General features: G+C 38.6%; 1 protein-coding gene across 11 annotated transcripts in view; it reads left to right on the top strand.

Annotated features, from left to right (window-relative positions):
• Positions 1-26,295, top strand: part of LOC143034569 (uncharacterized) — a 315,113-nt gene that overhangs the window by 101,006 nt on the left and 187,812 nt on the right. For 8 of the 11 annotated variants that reach the window (XM_076200812.1, XM_076200814.1, XM_076200819.1 and 5 more), the window contains exon 5: positions 2,398-2,469. In XM_076200812.1, coding sequence (XP_076056927.1) covers positions 2,398-2,469 — 72 coding nt within the window. Of the gene's footprint in view, positions 1-2,397; positions 2,470-3,518; positions 5,139-5,388; positions 8,950-26,295 lie in introns of those variants that run through there. The other 3 variants (XM_076200813.1, XM_076200820.1, XM_076200823.1) reach the window with 3 other exon arrangements.

Raw genomic sequence — 26,295 nt, 5'->3', positions numbered from 1 at the left:
TCCCCTTTCTCCTTTGAAATAGGGACAACCAAACCCTCTTCCCAGTTAGAGGGATTGGTACCAGACCGTACCATACTCAACCTGAGGAATGTGGACTCACCTCTAGCTTTCAGCAACTCTGCTTTGATATTGCAGATGCCAGCTGCCTTTCTTTCCATCATTTTACTCAGGTTCTTTGACCTCTGTCAGAAAGGGCAGAGATTCTTAGTGGATCAGCAGCTACCACCTAAATACTATCAAGGAAAAACTGTCAGTTTGGAGGATCACCCATGAGTAACTTCTCAAAGCATTCAGATAAAGGATACACTATTCCATGCCAGACACTAACTGGCCATCAGCTGTTCAGACTATGGTCCTCTGGATCACAGATTTGGAGCGTATTTTCTTTAGGGCTCGGTAAGCAGGCCCGAGGTCATTCTCATAAAAATGGCCCTCAACATCCTCAGTGATTCCCTTGATGTACCCCTCATCATGAAAGCTCTAGTACACCATTTTGGTGCCCTGTAGCAGTATCTATTACATACGATTTATGCACCCACCCACCCTTTTTTGTTGCCTTTTACGACTCAAGTGGGAACACTGTGGCAGTATTCTTTCTCCCCTACCACAGGATTTGGCTAAAAAGGAAATGAACTGTAAAAGAAATGGTACAGGACAGTGTTAAGAGTGAGGGGATAGCATAATGGAGGGACAGTCACAATATAAGAAAGTAGCATCATTTCTCCGTGAATAAAGATTTCCTCTATCACAGACAAAATGATGTGTGGCTCTGGTCCATAGGGGCATCCCATATAGACCCTAAAGTATCAGCTGCAAGCTACTGAGCAGCTTGTAACCCCACAATAACATTCAGCCAATACTCCATCATCTCTTTTTCTGCATGAGGGGACAGAAAGGGAGGGGGGGTGGTCACAGATTAAACGAAGTAGCCTTGCTGTGGATGTGCTCCGTCTTGCAACATTGCTTCTGACCCAGGGCAGTGGGCAAGATGCAGGGATGACCCATCACCCAGGAGAAGCCAAGAAAAGAGGGAGGGAGGGGTGGCGAATGGGAGTGGAATATATGTGAAATGGGTGGGAGTGGATTTATACCTTTGACTTTGGTTATATCCCTTGTAAGGGGAAAAAACCATTGGTAAATGTATGTATATGTATGTATCTATTACAGAGATTGAATCTTTTCACCATTATTACCCCAATCTTTACTCTGACTTTTTGCTGTCCTTGCTACCTAATGCCTTATTGACAACATTTTTGTACATCTCAGATATCACAAATTTCTTTTAAAGCACTCTTCATCCTATACTTATATCACCCATAGATCCTCATAATCTGCTTATGGACTATCAAAATCTCCTCCCACTTTAAACCTGTATCCTTTTGCTGGGTACCATCTCATGTTGGAATCTCGAGCAACTAGTGGGAAATCGGGGCAGTTCAAGATGTATCAATCCCATTTTGAGGCCTCCAACTTGCAACCTCCTGCAGACTATCCTGCCCTCCAGTCTGCAATACAAAACATGGCAAAAATACTAAGGAATGCTCAACAGACAATTCAAAGATAAAACTTGCATACACTCGTGGCTTTTTTACCCCCCCAGTGTATCCAATGGTGTGTGGTTATTTAGTGTGTGGGCAGGGAGGCTACCTTTCCATTTATACTCTTTTCTGTTCCCCTCTATTCCTCTCTCTATGTCTCCTTCCCTCTATCTACCTTCCTCTCCCATCCTCTTCCTCCCTTTCCCATCCTCTCCTTCCCTCTCCCTTCCTCTCACTAATTCTCTCTCCTTCTCCCTCTCTCTCCCTCTCTCTCCTTCCCTCTCTCCTCTTCTTCACTCACTCTCCTACTCACTATCCCACTCATTCTCCCATTTCATCTCTATTATCTTCTCTCTCCCTCCCTTCTCCCTCCCTCCCTCCCTTCTCTCTCACTTCCTCACCTTCCTCTCCTCTCTTCTATCTCTCTCACTTCCTCACCCTCCATCTCCTCTCTCCCTCTCTTTATCTCCCACTTTCCCACTTGCCTCGCCTCTCTGACCTATCCTTACTACCTTGGTGTTGCTGCCTTTTCTCAGTTGGCCATCCATCCATAATTTTTTTACCCCTTCTCTCATGCTTCACTGTCTAACAATGCACTCTTAATTTTTAATTGCCTATGTTGATGATGGGGAGTCACTTGTGGATATTTTTTCTTTATTAACTATTTCATGTGCTTTAATATAATCTGAGTTTTATTTTACTTTATTTTTTATTTGATTTTTACTTTTTATTATTATTTTTATTCTATGTATTTTATTATTATTATAATTATTATTATTATTATTGTTGTAGTATATATATTTCATATTTGGTTAGAAAAGTCTACAGATTATAGGAGATTCTGTTGTGTTTGTTGCAGGAGTGTTGCCTCAAGCTAGTCAGGCTGGATGGAGAGGAGGTCACCCGGAGTCTAGTGACACATCTGCTCAAGGTAAGACTTGCACATGCAATTTGTTTCCAGTTTATGCTCAACCTTCAACATACAGTTAAACTTATCAAGAACAGTGACTTTACCAAGATTGTGTTATTTATGACAAGCTGTGTTCTGCCTTTAAATGGAGACTAATTTGTTCGAGTTAGTAGTGGGCTGTGTTGATGTGATGCTGTTTCTGGCATTCAGTGAAGATATCCATGTTTGTAGAGTTGAGAAAACATGGATGGGTTTTCTTTTATCTTAATATCTTCCCTAACAATTAGTTTTTACTTTTTTCTACAATTTCTTTTTACTTACAAAATATTCATTGATAAGTCACTTCATTTTGATGAAAGCAGTGTTGAAGGTTAGAGCATTAAAAGCATTTTGAGAGGAATGTATTTTTATTGCTTGGTGTGGTGTTGACTGTAGGCCTACAGTACCTGTAGATATATGCAACTTGTGTGGCTGTGCTTAACTCATATTACTAATGTGTGTGTTTTGTGGACATGGAATGGATTTGTCCCAAATGTAGACTCTTACAATTTTTTTTTTTTTTTTTTTTTTTTTTTCTCCCTCCTCCATTGCTTACTAAGTTACTCACCAAAGTGTTTAGCACATTGTCTAATAATACATGGCTCAGGAATAGACATATATGTGAGGGGTTTAAATTTTCAAGTTATCCACTGCTGTAAATATTTTGGGCTGGAAGAAAAAAAAATGAGAGAAAGACAGACAGACAGAGAGAGAGAGAGAGAGAGAGAGAAAGAGAGGAATAATGAAGAATGATAGTAGGACCTAAGTGATTGATAGTGCATTCCCTAGCAAGGCATTCTTCTTATGGTCAGAGCATCGGAATTTTTTCCCAGGAGTTGACATATCAGATTTCTTTCACATGTGATTGAATTTGATCGTGTAGTATGGGATCATTGAGAAGTGTGGCAATCTGGAAGAGGAAACTAAGGTGTGGGGGACGGTACTGGCCTGTGGTGTCGAAGCCATGAAGATGTTCGAAACACCATGGCGGTTGTTTCCTGGCTGATGGTCCTTTCTCTTCTCTTTTGCAGTTGATAGTTGCAAAAGAAACGCGTGTCCCCTATGCAACTGCTCGTTGGACTCTGTGTGGGCGCTGAAGGACCATCTAGCCAGGAGACATGATATGAAAGTGCATAAGTGCGTATTTTGTGGGGCCAAGTTCCGAGAAGTTGAGCAAATGGCAGTGCACATGAGCAAGAGGCACGGGGAGAAGCTGGTTGGGGATGCAAGGGCCCTTCCTGGTACCACAGGACCACCGTGAAGGTTCTAAGCAGCCAAATGCCTACCAGGCCCGGTAATGCCTTCTGTGAAGGCTCTTGCACATAAAGTTGAAGCAGTGTGCTGTATAGGCAAGTGGACAGCACCATGTGAATCGAGACCAAGAGTCAGTCATAAGGACAAAACAGAGGAGGGCTCCAAGTGTACAGCTGAGAAGATTCGGCCCAGTGACCTGGCTTCTCTCTTGTTTCAGGTCACACCAACAAACCTGCATGCTACATCTGTGGAAAGGTGATATCTAATGTGCAAAATTTGTACAAACACATCCGAACTATTCACCAGCGTCAAGTGACTCGCTGTGATCACTGTGGCTCCATATTTCGAAATGCAGAGTCGGCCCGTAAACACGTACTAAAGATGCATGGCAATGACAAATCTGCTGGCAAAGGCTTATCAATGGTCGATGATCCCCTTGTGGCTGCTGCTGCTGCTGCTGCTGCTGGGGTTTGGAATACTCCACAAAATTCCACTCATCAACTACAACATTCCATCAAGACCGAAGATTTGACGTAGTGTTATACTTCTCCCAATTGTCAACCTGTTTGTCAAAGTTTTGGACCAATTTGTATTCATTGTACATGGTCTGTTACTGTGATTGAATGATTATATATATTTATGTGCGTGTGTGTATGCATGTGTATATATATATATGTTCATGTATACATTACATATATACATAGTTTACATACATATATGAATATAGTCATATATGTATGTGTTTGAACACGTTCATTGTATATATATTATATATATACATATATGTGTGTGTGTCTGTGCGCATATGTACGAATGTGCATACCTGCACTGTATGTTTGAGTACATTTGTCATTGGTATAAAAACTATGTTCCTGGAAGTGTATCAGGAATGTATGTATTGTGTGTATGCGCGCATGTGCGTGCGTGCACGTATGCATGTGTGTGTGCGCGCGTGTGCACGTGTAAATAATGTAATTATGTATGAGTGTATTTGTAATATATATATATATACATATATATATATATATATATATATATATATTATATATATATTATATATAATACCATTTGTGTGTTCATGAGTGCATAAATATGTGTATATTGGGGCTTGTATATACACATATATGAGCTTGTATGTTTTGTATGCATATATATGGATGACTGCATATGTATACATCCATATATGTTAAGTATGTATGTATATATGTAAATATTATAATCATGTAAATTCCTCATGTTCGTACTTGGAAGTCATGATTAAGTAGAAATTTTCAATTTGATTGTCACTAATATCTGATTTAACAAGTAAAGTTAGACAATAGGATGCTAACTTTCTCAATTTGCTAGTGTGATATGATTGTAGTATTATTAGAATCCATTAAAGGTGAGAAGAACCACTTTTGGTTTCATTCTTCCTTGCTACATTAGCCTTGTGCCTCTGCATGTGATGTTACTCCAAAGGCATTGGAATGAAACAACACATTGAATCAGGATGACTAGATTGCTCTTAACTTGAATCACTTCTTGAAAAGTAGATTGCTTGCTGCCATTCTTTTTCTGTTGAAAACTTAAGTCAATTCAAAATTCATTTGTTCAGATTAATAGTTGTAGTAGTGGATGTTAAGTGTTGGTTTTAATTACTTTCAGGTGGTCATCCTGTATTTAATGAATTGTTGTGCGGTGACGGTGGTTACGGGGGGAAGAAAGCAGTGCCCACGCCGTGTCCTGTGTGCGCTAAAGTGCTCTCCAACGCGTACAATATGCGCGTTCATCTCGAGACACATCAGGACATCACATACAAGTGTATCATCTGTGGAATCATCACTCGTACACGTGATACAATGCGCAAACACCTGTCCAATGTTCATAAGCTGAGGAATGTGGAGTTGAAAAACTCGTTTAAGAAATTGACGGGCAAATCCAGTAGTAATAGCACCAGCTTAGCTACCACCACAACCACCACTTCTCCTCCAACCACCACAAGCACCACTCCTTCCAAGATGTCATCACCAGCTTTAAGTGTGAGATCTAAGAAAGTTAGTTCCCCACCTTCGGGAAGCAAAGCTGCCGTTAAGGCCGAGCCTGGAGTAGACATGACACCGTCTTCCATGGAGGCAATGGAGGCCATTGAGGCTATCAATTTAGCCAAAGGCAACAATTTGGCATCAATTGTTAGCAAATTGAGTCAGAAACAGTAGCACATATTGCACAAGATATTTGTGTATGCACAAAAAAAAAAAAAAAAAAAAAAAAAAAAAAATGAAATGAAAAATAATAATTATATAAAGATAAAAAATCAACAGTGGCATGTTAAAGCCCAGTACCAGTCAAGATCCAAAGATTTGTCCCATAGGCATTGTGGTGAAGCAACGTTAAACCTGGGGCACAGTGTCCTGTGGGACTTTTGGGACTGTTGCAAGTCTCAGAAGTTTTAAAATTGAAAGGCCAGTTTTTTAAATGTGATATGTGTCTTCCAGGTTGTTACCTTTTCACTGAGTCACTGTTGATGTTATGCCAAAAGCAAGTGGATTTTACTTGCAAACTCGTTTCACTTAAAAGGTGCTAATTTACTTTGAAGTTAGTCAAGTAGAATGTTTGTTGTATACATGCATAGTTTTTAAGTTTTGTTGAAAATTGCTTTCATTTTTGCAACAGTATATTATGCTATAGTTTTTGTTTGTACCATTGAAAGTCAGTTGTCCTAGGTCATGTACACAGCTGGAATATTGCGGTTGGTACATACAAAGTTTTTTAGGAACTCTTATGCAGAGACAGGATCACTAAGTGTTCAGATAAAGATAAGCCAGACTGATTCTTGAATTTGAAAAATCTTGTCATTGCTTTTTACCAGTCATTCTTAGATTTTAGTCATGAATTGGTGTCATAAATCAAAATGGAAAGAAATATTTTGCAGTCATTCTGTATAATGACATGACCAACTTTTAGGCAAGTGAGGCTCTGGCCACTTTGTGTGTGTAGGGAAGTTTTACCTTTAGTCACGTGTGTGCCGTGTGTTGAGTTATATTTTTTAGTTGTAAGGACCCTCTCAGTGAAAGACATCAAGCCTAACTGAAAAAGCTAATATATATGTTTTAAGATTTAACCTGACAATTTTCAACAAACCCAAATTTTGTTTTCATTGAAATCATATATATTGTTTAATTTCAAATTTCAGTCTAGGAATGTACTTTGTTGCGTAACTTAGAGGTAGAGAATATGATGGTTGCCATGTATGCTGAGATTATTTATTGTTCAAGTTTTGTAGGAATCATGTCCTGGCCAGTAATGGTGAGGGATCAACCTTCCCTGTGCTTTATAAATGCTCCAAAATAGGAGTTGCCTTCAAGTTACCAAGTGTCTTCAGATAGTGCCTTACATAGATTTTTTATCAATTATATAGGGTAGTTTTGAAACCCAGAATGTTTCTATGCATATTTCTTAAAAGGTAGAGAAGTGGATAATTCATACATATTTGATGTCTAGGTCATGTTTCATACACTTTATTTATTTGTTTATTTTCTATGCTTTTTTTTTGTGTGATTATTATTGCATTTTATTTTTATTATTATCTATTTCTATTTATTTATTTATTTATTTTTTTTTTTTTCTGTTGGGCAGGATGCCATTTACCCGGTATTTTTTATCAAGGGCAATTGTGAGTTAGGAGGACATGAATGTTGCTTTCAGTAATGATTTAGCAAGAGAGGAAAATTGCACCAATGTGAGGGCTATACAGCAACGTTCATAGTAGAGATGGTAAAGGTCATTTCTAGTGATGCTCAAGGTGCAGTCTTTTGTTGGAAGATGGTTGCCTTGTAACTTGCTGAACATATCTTGACAAAATTTACACACATGAATGCATGGTTATACATAAGTATGTAGTTCATGTTTGTGTGTATGTGCACTGCTCTTTGTAGTAATTGTAATATACAGGATTGGAGTTATGCTCATGGAGACCATTTGTGTTTTCACAAACCAAACCTTGTTTTAGATGAATATATGTTGTCCTCCTGGACTTTTTCTCATAGTTTCTTCAAGTTAATGCATCTGTGTGGAAAACTATATTTCTAATGTCCTTTAAACATTCCATCTTTTGATTTTCTTGCTGTGTCTTGATATTTTTTCCAACCCATACAAATGGATCCTTTGTCGTTTTTTTTCTACGTCCTTGTTCTAAAAACAGTAATGATATCGCCTCTCACTTCTCTTTTTCCAGTGTGGATAATCCCAGTTTTGTCTTAACTTGTATGTTAGGAGTTGGGGTAGTATGTAAGTGTGTAAGATCATAGAATTACCCATAGATCAGGCCATGTATGAGCTCAGAGCTCTCCAGGAGGGTAATAGCTGTCAATCATGAATCCAGCACATGGTCCAGTACTGTGGTGAGTCAGGAACACATGCAAACCCTCTTTTTGTGTCTTCTCTCAATATATATATATATTGTGAAGAACCTTCCTTACATTTGTCAGTGTGGGATTAGTGATGAATATCGGGAATTGGTGGTACTGCAAATGGATGCTAGAGGGAATTGTCTCCTTTCTGCCTATCTTCGTAAACTTGTCAACACTTTCATCACGGTCTTGAGATACAACCATCTGTGTTCATCATGGTCTCTTCATTTACACATTGACTGTTTTCTCCATAATGTTTTGTTTTCATTTCTGGCTCCATTTATGAATCATGTCAAGGTTTTCTGTAGGAGTTTGCAGTACAATTCACATTTTACTCTTTTTGTGATCTTTGCCTCGGCAAATTGATTAGCATAGCTGTTAATTCCATGTATCATATTGACATATATCAAGAACATAGGCACCTGTACCAAGCCCTGTGGGGCCCCACTAGTCACTACCCACCATTCGGACATTTCCTTCTTTCTTTCTTTCTTTCCTCTCCAATATTAGAATATACTCTTTCTCATGCTGTAGGTCAACTGCTCTCAAAGAAAAACTTAGTAGATTAATTGCACCAAACCCTGCTCTGAAATTTGTTATCAGAGTATATTGTTTTTCACAATACGTTCATCAATTGATTAAAAACAGGTCAAGTATACTGGTAGAAAACTCAGATGTTCATCTTTAACTCCACTCTTTTAAATCAGGACCAAATTTCCTTTTTTCCAGTCAAAGGATTCTCTTTCACTTTGTAGAAAACATTTAATAATTTCATTTTATTTAGTTTATATTTTCTCTCTCTCTCTCTCTCTCTCTCTCTCTCTCTCTCTCTCTCTCTATATATATATATATATATATATATATATAATTGGAAATCTCATCTGCCCTTGCATTTTTATATCCAAATTCATTAAGTTTGGTCTCAGGAAAGTATATTTTGAATAATGACTGATATCTAACCAGGCTGATATCATTCTATGTACATTGGTGTACATATTTCCACTTTTCTCACTGGATTCCACCTCAGTTTCTTCAGTAAAATTATGTCTTGTGTTCTGCCCTCTTTGCTTTTTCCATGGGCTCCCTGACCAGGTCCTTTTTCATTCGTTCTTCCTATATTGCTTATCTCATGCTTGCTCCCCTTATCCCAACATTCTCATTCATTGTACTTTGTGTTTAATTTCTCTCTCATACACACACACACAGACAGCAAATTAGATATGGCAAGACACAGGCGGGACATCATGAGCATAGCTCCCCTTCCTGTATGGTACAACTAGGTAAATGCACACACCACACAGGTGCTCGTGCATGGTTCAGCAATGCATTGTCATTGCTCTCGATTGTTAATTCAGCTTTCAGAGTTTGAGTCCTAAAAATCTCGGCATCACTGCACTGTGAGCTGGCATTCCAACTTTGTTGGGCAAAAAGCTGGGGGTGTGTGTGTTAGTTTCATTACCGATTGGGCAGTATATGATCCCTGAGCTCTCATCTGGAAGGGTAATAGCTGTCAGTGACAAGTCCAACACATGATCCAAGACTGGTGAAACACACATACATACACACACACACACATGGGACCCAATGAGTGTTGCTCCTCTACTGTAGCGTAGAATTAGGTAAATACACTTATCATATATGTACCGACATTACAATTTCTTCATGTATTTTGATATCCATAATAACTTGTTTTAGGATGGTATTTTTCCTATTGTGGTCTGGTTGAAATGCGTTTCACGTTCCATCCCACAAACATGACATGTTTATCCTCTGCATCTTGCTGCATTGCTTTTGACCTGGGCAGTACAAGGATGACCCTTCTTCCTCGAGGAGCTAAGATGAGAAGGAAGGAAACAAATGGGGGTAGTGGAATGGGTGGTGCATGCCTTGGCTGTCACCTCCCATCATAAGGTGGAAGAGACCCTTGTTATGTAGATCTCTCCCCCCAGCAAGTCTTTATTCAGTTTGATCTTGATTACTTAATGTGTACCCATTCTCCAGTGCTTAAAGGACCAAGGATGGGTGTGCCAGTGGTGATCCTGCTAGTCATTTTCATAATTATATCCTCCCCTACATCTGGGCTGGCACTTTTCCTAGGTCAGGCCCAAGATCGTTATCGATTTCTGCTCCTCCGTATTTACAAACTAGGCGAGCTGGCATTGTTTAAACATGCCCCTTCTCAAGATTTCAGCTGATGACATAAAAAGTCCCACACAAATATGATACAGTTCTAGGAACATGTTTTTTGCATTAGTATGCCATGTAGTACTAGAAATTTATTTCAAATTTCATTTTTAAAAAATGCATTCTGGGCCAACTGCATTTTCAAATCGCACATTAGGCAGTCACCTGGTCATTCCCACTCTGTACACAACTACTCCCACCATTTTCTTGTACTATTATTATAGTAGTAAAACATGTATATGTTCATAATGCAGTGTGTGTTTATTTGCAAAATTAATTAGTTTTTGTGACATGATAGGTGGGGATTTGTCCCTCCCATACCCATGATATGCAAAACTGTAGGGAAATACACTCCATTTTCTGTTTGAATTATTTTCTAATTGCACAACAACCAGATCACTATATTTTGTAAATAGACGAATACCTGTACTTACAACTGGCCAAAGTTTCTTCCTAGGGAAATATAATGACCCAAGGATTATTTTTGGCCACTGTAGGACTACAGGATTTCAGTCTTTGAAACTAGGTAACAGTTGTTGCTGTTCTCATGTGTTTCCACTACTTTTATTCTTGGATAATTACTTAGTAAAATTTCAGCAGATGTCTTCCACCCCTCTTGTCAAGAATGTCAGAAGTCAACATTTTAGTGTGATTCATACAGACATGATTTCTGTATGAATTCTGCCAGAAATACACTGTGATTATGGCAGTGTTTAGCATGTGAGGGGTAAGGAAACGAATTGTGTTGATGTAATGACATTTACATTCTTGTTCTTTCTGGCATTCTTGTTTATGTGATGGACCAAAGGGAATGCAAGTATATTATGTCCATTATATTGTGGAGCCAGCCAAAAATAAATTACAGTAGAAAAAAACATACATTTGCTGAAGGTCTTCATTCATTCAAGAAAATTTTACATAATTGACAAAGCAAGTTGATCTAGGGGAAAAAAAGGAAAAGAAAAAGAAAAATTAAGCTTGTGGTGGACCTCTGCTGAAATGACACCATTTATTTTCATGATATCCTTGTTTACGCTAAGCTTTGACACCTTTACTTTCCAGTCATATTCACTCTTAATAATTGACCCCCCCCACACACACAAACATAGCTGTTCCTCTTTATTGAATTGTGCAATCAACCTAGTTATTTCCCCATGAGCAGACATTCTGTTGACATATTCAAATTGTTCCTCAACATTTACATATTTTTTACATCTGTTATCAACAGTAGTTTATTTTTGCCATTCTTGTCTTTGGATGCTGATCCATATTTCCTATCCATATACCAAGGATCTCGTTACCCTTTGTAAAGGAAGTAACCAACCAAGGCCATCCACTCCCATCCACCACCCATTGTTTTCCTTTCATCTTACAATGTCATAGGCACAATCATCTCTTCATATGATATTCTCTTTGCATTCATTCTCAGATGACAATTTCTCATGAAGCATTTCAGTCCCTAAAGACATTTACTTGCTCCCCTCTCTCTCCGTACAGCTTACTTCCACCCCCCCCCTGCATTTCCAGTTTCCTTTATCACAGGTTCATAGCCAGTTTCCAAATTGAGCTCCATTGATCTCCTGTGCTTGCCATTTGTTTGCTTCTTAACATTCAACCATGTCCTTTCTGTTCCATTTCTAATTTTAATATTTTCCTATTGCTTTTCTTTTATCTCATTCCATGTCAGTTTTCACATACCACATGTCCAGAACCCCTATACCTGTCCAATCCTGATGTACTTGGCATTTTTCCTCTCTTATCGCTATTTTTCTTCTCAGGAGAGATGTCCATTCACCACGAGACAAACAAAAAGATTTGTCAGTTTTGTCTACTCCCTTTAATGACCTAAACACTACTCTCCAAGTTACTTGTGGCTTTAATTTCTTTCAATAATGGTAGATGCAGTGCTTTTAATCATGTTTTATCATCAAGGTTGGGAACCAGTTTTGTATTTACTAAATTGTAGCATGCGGGAAGGTAGCTCAGTGCTTCATTTAAGATATGGTATGATGATTGAAAAAATATAGAGACAGGAGTCACTTATTTTTCAATCACCATTTCTTATTTCAGATTTATGTATAGTTCTAACTTGGGCTGTCATGTTCTTTGGTATTCCAGGAGTTCATCCATCTATATAGATTTACTTCATTAACATCCTTTTATAGCAGAGGTTCCCGTACTGGGGTACGTTAAAAGATCCCCGGAAGTACACTACTTCCTTACAGTATTTTACATATCATGCAGGCATATGTATACAATTTTGAGACAATATTTGATGGTGCAAAAAGAAAAAAAAAATAATTACACTACTATTTCATTTGTATTGTAACTGATTCTACTGAAATGCTGCTTAGCAAACAAAGGGTACAAGGTAGAATGGAATACACCTACTAGAGGTACGTAGAACCTTTGCTTTAAGAGTGTGTGCACAGTGGTGGATCGGGGGAGGCTGAGGGGGCTGAAGCTTCCCACCCACTTGTTCTGTTACCTCATTGTAGAGGTTGAGAAACTGGCCACATGTACACCGGGTACATGGCAGAAAGCAGTATTACAGTGGCAGATGTACATTCAACACATCATTGAGGGTAAATCTTTAAAATGTAAGATTAGTATTACTTTTGCCCAATATTCTGAAAAAAAAGAGAACATATACTTAAAATTATATTCAAAATCATCATATTCGTGCTACAGAGTACGTCTCTTTAAAAGCATCATCTATATTTACAAAATTCAGTCACCCCCCACCCCGCATCTACATTTACCCAATTCAAGTTACTTCCCCCCCTTCCTTCGCACATGCCAATTTTTTTTTATTTTTTATCCAGGATCACTGTGTGTGCATGTGTGTATGTCCTATGTACCTAGTTTTAGTATGTGGGGTTGGACCTGTGCTCATAGGGGATCTCTGCCTCCATCAAACATTATATTAGATTTGTTTACAGTGTTGACTAAGATTATATTTTCATCCAACTTGTTCCATAAGTTTACATTTATGTATAGGAAACTGTACCTCCTAACTTCACCCTAACTGATTTTTTTTATACAAGTGTGATGCTATATTTCACTTGTATGTATGTGTGTATTTACCACCTGCGCTTAAAAGAGTCCGTTCAGGGTGTGGCATACGTTGTGCCAAATTAACCTTAGTACATGCTCTCTCTCTCTCTCTCTCTCGCTCTCTCTCTCTCTCTCTCTCTCTCTCTCTCTCTCTCTCTCTCTCTCTCTCTCTCTCTCTCTCTCTCTCTCTCTCTCTCTCTCTCTCTCTCTCTCTCTCTCACCCCTTTTTTTTCTTTCTCTTTTCTCTGTGTGTGTGTACGTACTATCAGATCTTGTCCAACACGACTTCACTGTGCACAAAACTTCATGTTTACACAAATAGGTAAGATAACCCATCATTTGCTGAACACCATGCTTCATGATAGCACAATTTGAATAGTCTGCCTGGTTGTGTCGTACGCCAGGGTCTGGAGAGGGTCTGGGAACCTAACCTATTTTTTCCCATAAGACCTATTATTCGTCCAACACAAATTTCACCCTGCATGACTGCTAAGGAATCTAACACTCATGTTTAGCAAAGGTCTAACTGTATATATAATGAGTATAACTTTTTAGGATTATAACTGATTACCCATCCCAACCCACCTGTCTCACTTGTGAGACGTCAACATGGGGAAAAAGTGCTGCCACGTGTCATGGAATTAACTGAAATCATTGGCATGATCCCAAAAAGTGATACTTGTTTTACGGTACAGTTTCCTTTAATATACATGGGGGATCAAATGGCATATAGATTGGGAATAATAGAGAGGAGGATGTACTTAAGTTGATTTTACTGAATGGCTAGTACAGTAAACCCTCGATTAACTGAACTCATTCGGTGGAGATGCCTGTCGGTTTATCAGAAAATTTGGTTAATAAGATGGTAACAGCACCTTATAAACAAACTGAGTGTTGGTTTAAATGGTGAAGCATTCAGCAACATGAATTTCTAAAATGTGGCTTTCTCCTTTTTTCACAGTAACTGTAGTGGTATTCTGCTTAATGTAGTATAAATAATAAGGTGCATCAAATGAAAATCTTTTTGACTGTTGCACTTCCCAAAAAAAGAAGGGGTGCTGTGTTTGGTTGCACACATACACAGTGTCACTGATGTATTTGGTTGGCTTTCAAACTCATCTGATAAACTGGTTGTGTGGTCAATTTATTGAAGGAAATTTAATTGGCATAAAGGGATTGGTTTACTCAAAATTCAGTTCGAGGATCAGTTTATTTAAGGTTTACTGTATTTACCTAATTGTAGTATACAGGCAATGAACAGCACTTGTTGGGTCCTGTCTGCTAGACATACCTAGACTCAGATTCATGTATGCATCCAACTTAATCTGTATCTTTGATTTCCAGTGATCATATTTAGATTTGAACTTGTGTATTTGTTTGAACTTGGCTATATCACCTAATCTATTCCACATATTTTTACATCTATGTGGAAAACTGTATTCAATTCCTTTTGACATGTGGTCTCTTGATTTACTTCCATGACCTCTTAAAGCCCTCCCATCTGTAATCAGGGGATCTCTTCTATCAATGCAATCTGTCCCCGTTAATGACCAGAACACTGCAGTCAAGTCCCCTCTTTCTCTTTGATCTTTCGAAGATGGTTGACCCAGTACCTTCATTCATTCCTTGTATAGTTTACCTGCCAGACTGGGCCCCTGTTTGGTTGCTGCCCTTTGTATTCTCTCAATCTTGCTTATATCCTTCACTCTGTGTAGGGACCACACTACTGATGCATATTCCAGTCTTGGACGTATAAGGGGTTTCGATAATTGTTTTCATCATCTCTTCGCCCATATAGTGGAATGCCACTTTAATCTTCTGCATAGTCCGTATGTCTCACCCACAATCCTGCTGATATATCTGTCAGGTGAGAGGTTGTCGTTTATCGAGACTCCCAAGTCTCCTCTTTTGCTTTTGTAATGTGCTCCCTTCCCAAGGAATAGTTTAAGGGTGGCTGTTTGCTGCTATTGCCCATTTCAAGTACTTTGTATGTTTTGGTATTGAACTTAATTTTCAATTCTTGGCTCCATACAAAAATAGTGTCTAGATCTTTTTGCACTATTCTACAGCTATCGTTTTTCACTCTTCTCAAGATTATTGCATTAGCTGCAAACTTGTTGGCATAGCTTGTTGTTCCTTCCATCATGTCATTAACATAGATCAGAAACATTATTGGTGCTAACACTGAACCTTGAGGTACTCTGCTCATTACTGGTCTCCAGCTTGACATCTTGTCCTTTACTACTGTCCTCAAGTATCTTTCCTTCAAAAAGTCTTTAATCCATTCTATTATTTTGTGTCTCAGTCCTCCAACATGCCCCAATTTCCACTGTGAGGTACTTTATCAGATGCCTTGTCTAGGTCCAGATACATGCAGTCCACCCAGCCCACTCTTTCTTGCAGCATTTCAATCACTCTTGAGTATAAGCTTAAAAGGTTCAACACACATGACCTTCTAAATCTGAAGCCAGACTGACTGTCAGAATGTTCATCTTTTCAAGATATTTGGTCCATTGATCTTTCACAATCCTTTCACATAATTTCACTATTATACTGGCTAGTGAAGTTTCCTTGTTTCCATCTTTGTGTATTGGCACCATATTTGCCCTTTACCAATCAAGTGGCACAATGCCTTCTTTTAATGAACATAAAATAAGACGATCTTGTCCACTAGTTGCTCCCTACATTCTTAAAGTATCTAGTTTGAGATCCCGTCAGGTCCTGAGGCTTCTGCCACGTCCAGTGATACTGGGAGATTGAGCACTTCCCCACTTCTACATTTATATCTGTTAAACATTGGTTTTTGCTCCCCTCACTTTTCTCCAAAAAGTTGCACCCTTTTGTGAAGACCAATTGGAAACTTTCATTCATTATTTCTGCCTGAACTGAGGCCTCTTCAAAGAACACACCAACTTGGTGATTGCTTCCATCTGTATTTACCTAGTTTTCAATACCTTATGCCCAATTAGTCGGACCAGACTTTGTTTCTTCTCATACGTTCAGGACTCGAACCTAGAACTATGATCCCAAGTTCACCCCTTTGCCCACTGTGCCATGATATGTGCCACACCATAAATGAACTCCTTTGGGGGCAATGACTACACAGTTGAAGCAATGCTCTTTTCCTAGATATGTTAAACCATGTGTTGAATTCTTTTTGGCTACTTTCACCTAACTTCCTTATGTACCCACTCATGCGTCATGATGCCTATGTAGGCATCATCATACCAAAGTGGTTTAGAAATATTTTACCCATTCTATTATGTTTCCATGGGCATCCACAGGAATTTTTGTAGGCAGGGGGCAAAATTAAAGATATATATGGTCAATGGTATAAGGTTATATCAAGATACTTCAAATTGGCCATGTGGGCATACATATACACGATCTACATGAGTTACATTTTGACTTTCATTTTGCATTTTCCATGTAATGTTTTATTAATTTTGTATTTTTCTGGTAATATGTCTGTCATTTGACGGGTTGTCTTTTTCAACATTCCCAAATCATTCTCCTTTTGCTTTTATAATGGATTCACCTCCTAATAAATAGTTTAAAGATTGTCTTTTGTTGCTATTGTACATTTCCAGCTCTTTGCATTTTGTTGTATTGAAATTAATTTTTGTCTTTTGTTGCTATTGTACATTTCCAGTTCTTTGCATTTTGTGGTATTGAAATTCATTTTCAGTTCTTGGCACCATGCAAAAATAGTGTCTCAATCTCTTTGTTATAGCCAGTAGTCCTTGTTTTTCACAATCCGCATGATTTTTGCATCATCTACAAACATGTTGGCATAGCTTGTTGTACCATCATGTCCTTGACATGGATAGAAAACATTGGCATAAGCACTGAGCTTTGTGGAACTATGCTGGTAACTGCTCTCTACCCTGACCATTTGTACTTTACTATTGTTCTTGTGTATCTTCCCTTCAGAAAATCTTTCATCACTTCAAGTAGTTTGTCTCTTGGTTCTTTAATATGCTCCAATTTCCACATTAGTCAGTTATGAGGTACATACATATACCAAAGGCTTTTTCCCCCTTACACGGGGGGTAGTCAAAAAGGAAAAGTCATAAAATCATTCCCACCCATTCCATCCCTGAATACACTCCACACCCCTCTACACTCCCTCTTATCTTAGTACCTCTTGGATGACGGGTCATCCCTGCACCCTGTCCACTGCCCTGGGTCAGAAGCAGTGTCGCAAGACACAGCACATCCACAGCACATCCACAGCAAGGCCGCTTCATCAAACTGGCGGGGTACTTCACCAAAATTCATCTCTAGGTTTGAGATACACATGCTCCACCCAGCCCTCCGTCTCTTGCAGCACATCAGTAACTCTCGAGTGAAAGGTTAAAAGGTTTGACACACGTGACTTTCCAGATCCGAAGCCAAACGGACAGTCTGTCAGAATATTCATCTCTTCAAGATATTTGGTCCATTGATTTTTCATAATATTTTCACATATTTTCACTATTGTGGTGATCATTGATACCTCTGTGAATTGATGCTATGCCCTTTTCCAATCATGCAACACTATGCCTTCTTTTAATGAGCATACAATAAGACTGTGAATCATGTCCACCAGTTGTTTACTACGTTGAGTATCCAGTTTAAGATCTCATCAGGTCCAGCAATCCCAAAAGATTTGAGCACTTTCTGCACACATACATTCATATCTTCAAAATCCAAATTCTTGTTTTCCTTGATCTCCTTTGTGAAGACCGATTGAAAATTTCCATTGTTTGTGCATGAGCTGAAGCTGCCTCAAAGACCTCGCCACCCACTATTAGCTTGGTAATTACTTCCTTTGTCACAATTTATCCTTTATAAACCTGTAAAACAGTTTCAGTTAATCTTTTAATAACATAAGAATGAAGGAGACAGCAAGAGAACATGGGGCCTACATTAGGCAGTTCCATGTCAATTACTGCCTGTCATCCTCATAAAATTGTCTGTTTCTTATAAAAAGTGATAGTTTCAGTGCTCACTACATGGTTACTAAGTCTGTTCCATTTCTTGACCACCATATTAGTAAACCAATTCTTGCTTATTTCCTTTTTAAATCTAAATATGTCCAGTTTAAGTCCATTACCGCAAGTCCTGCTCTGTTGTCTTAATATGATGACCATGTTTGTATCACCCTTGTTAAAGCCTTTGATCCACTTAAACATCTCTATTAGATCACTCCACACTGCATCTTTCCAGAGAGTGTAAGTTAAGGTGCCTAATCTGCATATATCTACAACACTGCACTCCCTTGGGATTATTGTTTAGTCATTTCTAGTTGTAATTTTTTTTTTTTTTTTTTTTTTTTTTCTCTCTCGGCTTTAATGCCGTCTCACACCTTTTGCTGAATGCCTTGTTTTTGCTTCTTTCATTCACTAATCTTTGGCACATGGTTGTCATACCAGGTTGTACATTTACCTAGTTGTATTTTGCGGGAAGGGGAGCTACGCTCGTGGTGTCCTACATTTGTATCTTGCAGTGGTTTGCTCTTAAACTCATGAATAGTTCTTGGGCACACTTTTTATTATTTTTTTTTTATTTTTTTTATTTTTTTTCCCAAGTTTCCATCACTGTATGTGGAAAACTGTTTTTCTTCAGATCTCTTCTATAGCCATGTTTTTTTTTTATTTTCTTTCTAAGTCCTTGTTAAACTGGGACAAGAGAAACACAAGAGGACATGAAAAAAAAAAGCTACAGAAGAGATCTGAAGAAAAACAGTTTTCCACATTGAGTGGTGGACACTTGGAACAAACTGGACATGTCAAAAAGGGTGTGTGTGTGTGTGTATGCATTTTAAGAAGGGTATATGTTTGAAGGACTTTAGAAAATATAGTTTTCAATGTAGGATTATTTATTGATGGAGATGAAGGCAGAGACAAGGCCCTTTTAAGCATGGGTCTAATCATGTATGTTGCATACCACTAAGCCTTTTCTTTTAAGAGGAGGGTGGCTTAGTGAAATCTTCAGGCTATCTAAAACCTATTTGTTCCCCCTACCTTCTTAGCACCTCATGGAGAAAGGGTCATCCCAATTCCCAACCACATTGCTGGGGTCAAATGCAATATAGTGAGACTGGACTTTTGTAGCAGGGTTCAGCTACTGGGACTGATTTGCCCACACCACATCAATATATAGCAACTCCCCATCCTTGTCCATTTAAATATATATATAAGAAAAGGCAAGGTCAACCTTTTTGGCTGCATCATTTCTTCATTGTCTTTTGTACTCTCCTTCTTGCTTGATTTGTCTTGAATCTAATGATTTATGCACCTTGTTCTATCCTCATGATTTTTGGTCTTCTCAGGTTTATTCCAACCACTTTTGCCTTTTATATGCATCTTGTCACTCTTTGTTCATTCTGTCCATAAACCAAAAACATCATTGGCACTATTTGATCAACCCTATCTGACAACTCTCCATCTCTGCCCACTGCCTCAATTTAACAATTCTTACTATCCTTCCTTGTCTGCCTGCCTCCCCATCAGATTCCAAATCTTGGCCCGTATGCAACACCATGGGATCAGACATAGTACAACATTCTCATTGTGTTCATCCCCCTAAAAGTTTCATTCCTCTTTGACACTATTATCCTTTACTCATTAATTCACCTCCACTCCATTCAGTGCCTTGTGATACCCCAAATACTTAAAGCTCCCCACACCCAGCCTCTCACCCATTAAACTCCTCCAGGCCACCATTGCTCCTGATAATCTTGTCACTTTCATTTTGCTCACATTTACTTTCAATCTGCTCTCACACACCCAAACTCTACGACCAACTGCTTGCATTTGTTCTTAGACTCAGCCACAAATGCATTGTCATCTGCAAACAGCCAGTTCACCTTTACATTCTCTCCACATTCACCGACACCAGACCTTGTAATTATCGCCCTTACCACCAGATTCATATGCAACCAAGGTAACATTATGCAATCCTGGTACAACCCCACCTTCACCTCAAACCATTCAGTTCCCATTCCCAACCCTGTACATGAGTTCCATTAGTCATTGTAAAAACTTTTGACCACCCTCAACAGAATTCCTCCTATCCCATACATACCAAACAAACTCTAGGATGCCTTGGTCAACCCTGTTATATGCCTTCTCCAAATCCTCAAGAGAAGAAAAAGACCGCCTTTCTCCTTTTCTAAAATTTCTGTAGTACATTTAGGTAGATATGCACACACACACACACACACTTGAAAAGGAACAGTTTCCCAGACAGAGTGATAAATACATCGAACAAATTAGACAACAAAACAATATGTGCTAACACTATGCAAGATTTGAAGATAAAACTTGATGTGGAGAGATACAAAGACGGGTCACCACGAGCATAGCTCCCCTCCCGTATATTACAACTAGGTAAATACATGGAAGGAACAACAAGCTCTGCCAGCATGTTTGTAGATGATGCAGAAATTATGAGAATAATGATAAATGAGGACAGTAGACTTACAAAAAAATCTAGAGATTTTTTTTTTTTTATGGAGCCCAGAATGCAAAATAAAGGTAACCTCTTCAGTATGAGTCAACTTCTTGTGCACAGCATCGGATGCCTGAGGTATGATTATTGATGCATCACAATACTTGCATTATGGAATATAAAGTCACTGCTGTATTACTCATTCTCTTTTAATGAGTAATAATAAACACAGAAAATATGATCGAGCCAGTTCTTAGAATTCAGTGGTCATTCAGTTACAACTTCAAAATAAATAATCAACACTGAAACTGGCATCCTCATATACCTATTCGTAGCTCATGATGCCTAGGTATGCATCATTGTATGGAAGAGGTTGAATACCAAAAAATGCATTGTACTGGAAATGGGCAGTAGTGGCAAAAGACCATCCTCTGTGGAAAGTGAATCCATTATAAAAACAAAAGAAAAGGAAGATTTGGAAGTGTTGATAAAATATTTGTCACCTGACAGACATATCAGCACGATTGTGGGAGAGACATAAGGACTACTGCAGAAGATCAAGGTGGCGTTTCACTTAATGAATGAAGACATGATGAAAAACTCGTCGAAACCCAGATTTGTCCGAGACTGGAATATGCATCAGTGGTATGGTCCCCACATAGAGTAAAGGATATTTGTAAGATTTAGAGAGAACAAAGAGCAGCAAGCAAACTGAAGGTACTGGGTCTGCCACCTTGAAAGATTGAAGAGAAAGTTGATATGATCACATTATTCAGGTCACTAAAGGGAATAGATTGCATTGACAGAAGAGATCTCCTGATTAAAGATGGGGACTTTTAAGAGGTTATGGGAACAAATTAAGAAAGACAAGACCACATATCAAGGGAGTGAAGAGTTAAAGTTTTCCATATAGATGCCCAAGCTCTAACAGTACATAAAGTAATTGGAAATCAAGGATATAGATTAAGTTAGAAATGTACATGATGAAAAACTAGAAAACAGGAGATGGGATCCAACAAGCACTGCTCCTTTCTTGTATACTACAATTAGATATACACACATACACATGAAACAATAGTGTGTGGTGCAAAAACAGTACAAGAATTTAACAGCAAGTTAGATATGGCAAGATACAGAGCTGGGACACCATGAGTGTAGCTCCCCTTCCTGTGAGATACAACTAGGTAAATACACACGTGTGTATGTGTGTGTGTGTGTATATATATATATAATATATATATAAGTGTGTGTATATATATATATGTATATAATGTATATATATATATATGTATATATATATATATAATATATTTATATATATATATATATATATATATATATATGTATATTGCAAAAATAATCACAATAACGCGTGACGAAAAGATACTCTGAGGATGTCGTAATAGACGAAAACGTTCAGTATTCCGACTTTAATTTCCCTGTGGTTTCGGCAATATATATATATAAAATAGCTGGAGAAACATACAATTTGTTGAGATCAATAAAAGTGGCCTTCAAATACCTAGATTAGGAAATGATCAAGAAAATATTACAAACACTGATAAGGCCAAAACTGGAATATGCAGCGCTGATATGGTCATCCAGTACAAAAAAGAATACAAGAAAATTAGAAAGAATACAAAGAGCAACGACAAAGTTGGTCCCAACACTTGCAAACCTGACATATGAACAAAGACTGGTCAAACTGGAATTACCAACCCTAGAACAAAGAAGAGAATGAGGGGACCTACTAACCATCTACAGAATTATGAAAGGAAAAGTATGCCTTGATAGAGAGGGCATGTTAAAGTGGGACAGAGGAAAAACAAAGAGGACATGCAATGAAACTCAAAAAGGATAACTACAGAAGAGACCTAAAAAAAAAAAAAAAAAAAAAAGCTTCCCACACAGAGTGATAAATATATGGAACAAATTGGATGAAGAAATAGTGTGTGCAAACACAATACAAGAATTTAGGAACAAACTTGATCTTGCGAGATACAAGAATGGGTCACCACGAGCATAGCTCCCCCTCCCGTATAATACAACTAGGTAAATATACACATCATGAATATGCAATAGTGATATCACTACACAGTAATGATAAGAGGCATAAGACATCAACCAGATACAGACATAAGATGAGGCTAGAAAAACTGGGTCTACCCATATTGGAGTAGCAAAAATAGGTGGTATGATAGTAATGATGATAATAGATAAAGGAAGTAAAAGAAAATACATATTTCTTTTATATCTATATAAATCTTTTTCTGCATAAGGGTATGGAGATGGGAGTCACCAATTAAGTGAAGCGGCCTTGCTGTGGATGTGCAGTGTCTTGCTACATTGCTTCTGACCCAGGGCAGTGGGCAGGATACAGGGATGACCCGTCATCCATGAGGAGCTAAGATGAGAGGGAGGAAAGGGTGAAGGAATGGGTGGGAGTAGGTACATGTCTTTGACTTGGCTACCTCCCTTATAAGGGGGAAAAAGCTCTGGTATATAGATATACCAAGGGCCTCGTCGCCCTTATAAGAGAGGTAGTCAACCCAAGCATGCACATACATACACACACACATATATTTGCAGAAAAACCACAAGGGAAATAAAATATACGACAGTGCCTTCATCTTATTTGGGTGTCACTGAAGATGCCCAAATAAGACAAAAGCACTCTCTTTCTCCTCCCTTTCCTGCTCCCTCTCCTTCTCTTCCCTTCCCTTTCCTTTGCCTTCCCCTCACTTTTCCCTCCCTTTCCTTCTTCTTCTCCTCCCACTGCCTCACTTCCATTTCCCTCTTCCCTTTCTTCCTCTCATTCTTTTCTCTGTCCTCCCTTTCCTCTCTTTCCCTCTTCTCTCTCCCTCTCCTCCCCTTTCCTCTTCTTTCTCTCCTTCTCCCCTTCTCTTTCCTCCCTGACACATTTGGCTTCTCCTCCCACTATCTTTAACCTCGTTATCTTTCCCTCTCCTCCCTTCCCCCTGTTCCCTCTCCTTAATCCCCTCTCTCACTATCTCATTTTCTTTCTCACAGTTCTTGACTATCACTCCTTCCATCCCTCCCTCCCCCCCTCTTTTTCATACAATCTTTCTCCTCTCCTGCTCCCCTTTTCTCCCTCTTTCCCTATCTGACCCCTCTCTCTCTCCTCCCAATCCCTCTCCTTCCTATACCCCTCCTTCCTCTCTCTCTTCTCCCTCTACCTTTTTCAATCTCATCACTCTTCCCTGTCTCCCCCTTTTTCTGTCTGTCCTCTTTCCCCTCCCTCCCTCTCTCTCTCTCTCTCCTTCCTTCCTTCTTTCCTTCCTTCCTTCTTTCCTTCTTTCCTTCCTTCCCTCCCTCCTCATTCTCACATCTCTCTCCTCATTCCCTCTCTCTCTCATTCTCCTCTCTTTCTCTTGCTTTCTTCCATGCTCTCCATCTCTACCTATCTATTTCCTTTCTTCTCACACTCTTTCTCTCTTGTTTTATATGCCTGAGAAGCCATTTTTAGGACATGGTAGCATGCTGCAGCATATATACGTAAAATGTTTGTTGTACATGTGGAATTCAGCTTGATATGAATGTGCAGCTGTGTGTGCGTGTGTGCGTGTGTGTGTGTGTGTATGTGCATAAAGCAGGTCAAGGAAAAATCGTTCGTTTGGTTCCCCTTGATAGAAGATTTTTTAATCAATGCCCAGGTCTATTTTTCCATGTATTTGTATGTTGTAAACCTTGTTGCCAAAGTCATAAAGTAATCTTTGATGTCATTTATTTACGTCTTGAGCAGTATTAGAGACCTTGATATATAGAATTTTGCTTGCATTTCTTGTCTACTGAGGTAGTTATGCAAGGAATTCACTGAAAAATATTACATTAATGTGAGCAGTATGTGCATAAACATTTTTGGTAATGCTTCAAGATAAAACAAAATGTTCTAAAACATGTGTCTTAGCATTCTTATCATAGTAACATGAGAACCGAGAGAAATTCTGACTAGGATTTGTTTGTTTATTTATTTATTTATTTATTTATTTATTTATTTATATTTTTTATTTTATTCCATGGGCACTGCCAGGACTGTATTAAATGAAGGTGCTAATTTGATCAGTCAAATATTAGTTTATTAAAATTGTTATGATGGTATATTTAGACGAGGTGTACATTGAATTCATCCATACAAGACCAGACCAGACTTGACCAGACAAGACAGGACAAAACAAATTCATAAATATATGAAAATAGAAATAAAAAGAAAAGAGAAAGAAAAAAAGTAAATTAGGAAATTGTGTAATCTGTTTAGTCCTCAGACATTATGCATGATTTGTGTAAGAAGGGACCTACTACCCCTTATGACATGGTGATGATCCAATATATATCGTTGATCATAGTGAAATTGTATTATACCAAACAGTGTGTGTGCAAGTTAGGCATTGAGGCCTTGGCATCACACAGCATTAAGAAAGTCATATTTATTGTTTGTATTATGATTAATCCAATATTTTATTCTAGCCTTTTTGTGTTTGAATTTACATTTAACTTTCCTCTTCCCCTCCCCTTCTCTCTCTCTCTCTCTCTCTCTCTCTCTCTCTCTCTCTCTCTCTCTCTCTCTCTCTCTCTCTCTCCTCCCCCTCTCTCCCTCCCTCTCCTCCCCTGCTCTCTCTCTCTCTCTCTCCCTCTCTCTCTCTCTCTCTCTCTCTCTCTCTCTCTCTCTCTCTCTCTCTCTCTCTCTCTCTCTCTCTCTCTCTCTCTCTCTCTCTCTCTCTTGCTCTCTCTCTCTCTCTCTCTCCCCTCTCTCTCTCTCTCTCTCTCTCTCTCTCTCTCTCTCTCTCTCTCTCTCTCTCTCTCTCTCTCTCTCTCTCTCTCTCTCCCCTCTCTCTCTCTCTCCCCTCTCTCTCTCTCTCTCTCTCTCTCTCTCTCTCTCTCTCTCTCTCTCTCTCTCTCTCTCTCTCTCTCTCTCTCTCTCTCTCTCTCTCCTTCTCTTTCTTTCACTCTCTCTCTATCTCTCACCCTCCCTCTCTCTCCCTTCTTTCCTCTCACTCTTGATTGCTATGATTGTGTGCAGCAGTTAATGTTCATCATCATTACTGCTATTGCCTACTACCCAAAGGACAAAGTCAACTAGTTTGGTACCTGATGCACAATGTTGATGCCATAATTATCTTGAATATTTTACACTTGTAAAGAGACAGTTCACAGTTAGATATTAAGGCTTAACAATAGCAATATTCATTTCAGCATTATTGGTTCGTGTGTGTGGAAAATGTAACTAAGTGCTCTACCAAATAAATATGTTTCACAAATTTTTTCTGTTTGTTCCCTGTAAATAGTTACTGTATGGCACCATGAACGATTTTGTAGGTCGGAAAGCTCTCTTTCAACAGGAACAGGAGCTGGAGGTTATTTTAAGAAAAGGTCAAAGTCTACATTCCACCCCTTGCAAAAATCTTTTCTCACTCGTACATCTTGGCTGAATGTTTTTAACTGCTGCTGTAGTTCCACAACCACTAGT

Source organism: Oratosquilla oratoria, chromosome 17, assembly GCF_046742065.1.
Source record: "Oratosquilla oratoria isolate Oo_2021 chromosome 17, ASM4674206v1, whole genome shotgun sequence".
In the NCBI taxonomy this organism is placed as follows: domain Eukaryota; kingdom Metazoa; phylum Arthropoda; class Malacostraca; order Stomatopoda; family Squillidae; genus Oratosquilla; species Oratosquilla oratoria.
Note: the sequence above shows the minus strand (reverse complement) of the source record. Positions and strands in the feature narration are given on the sequence as shown.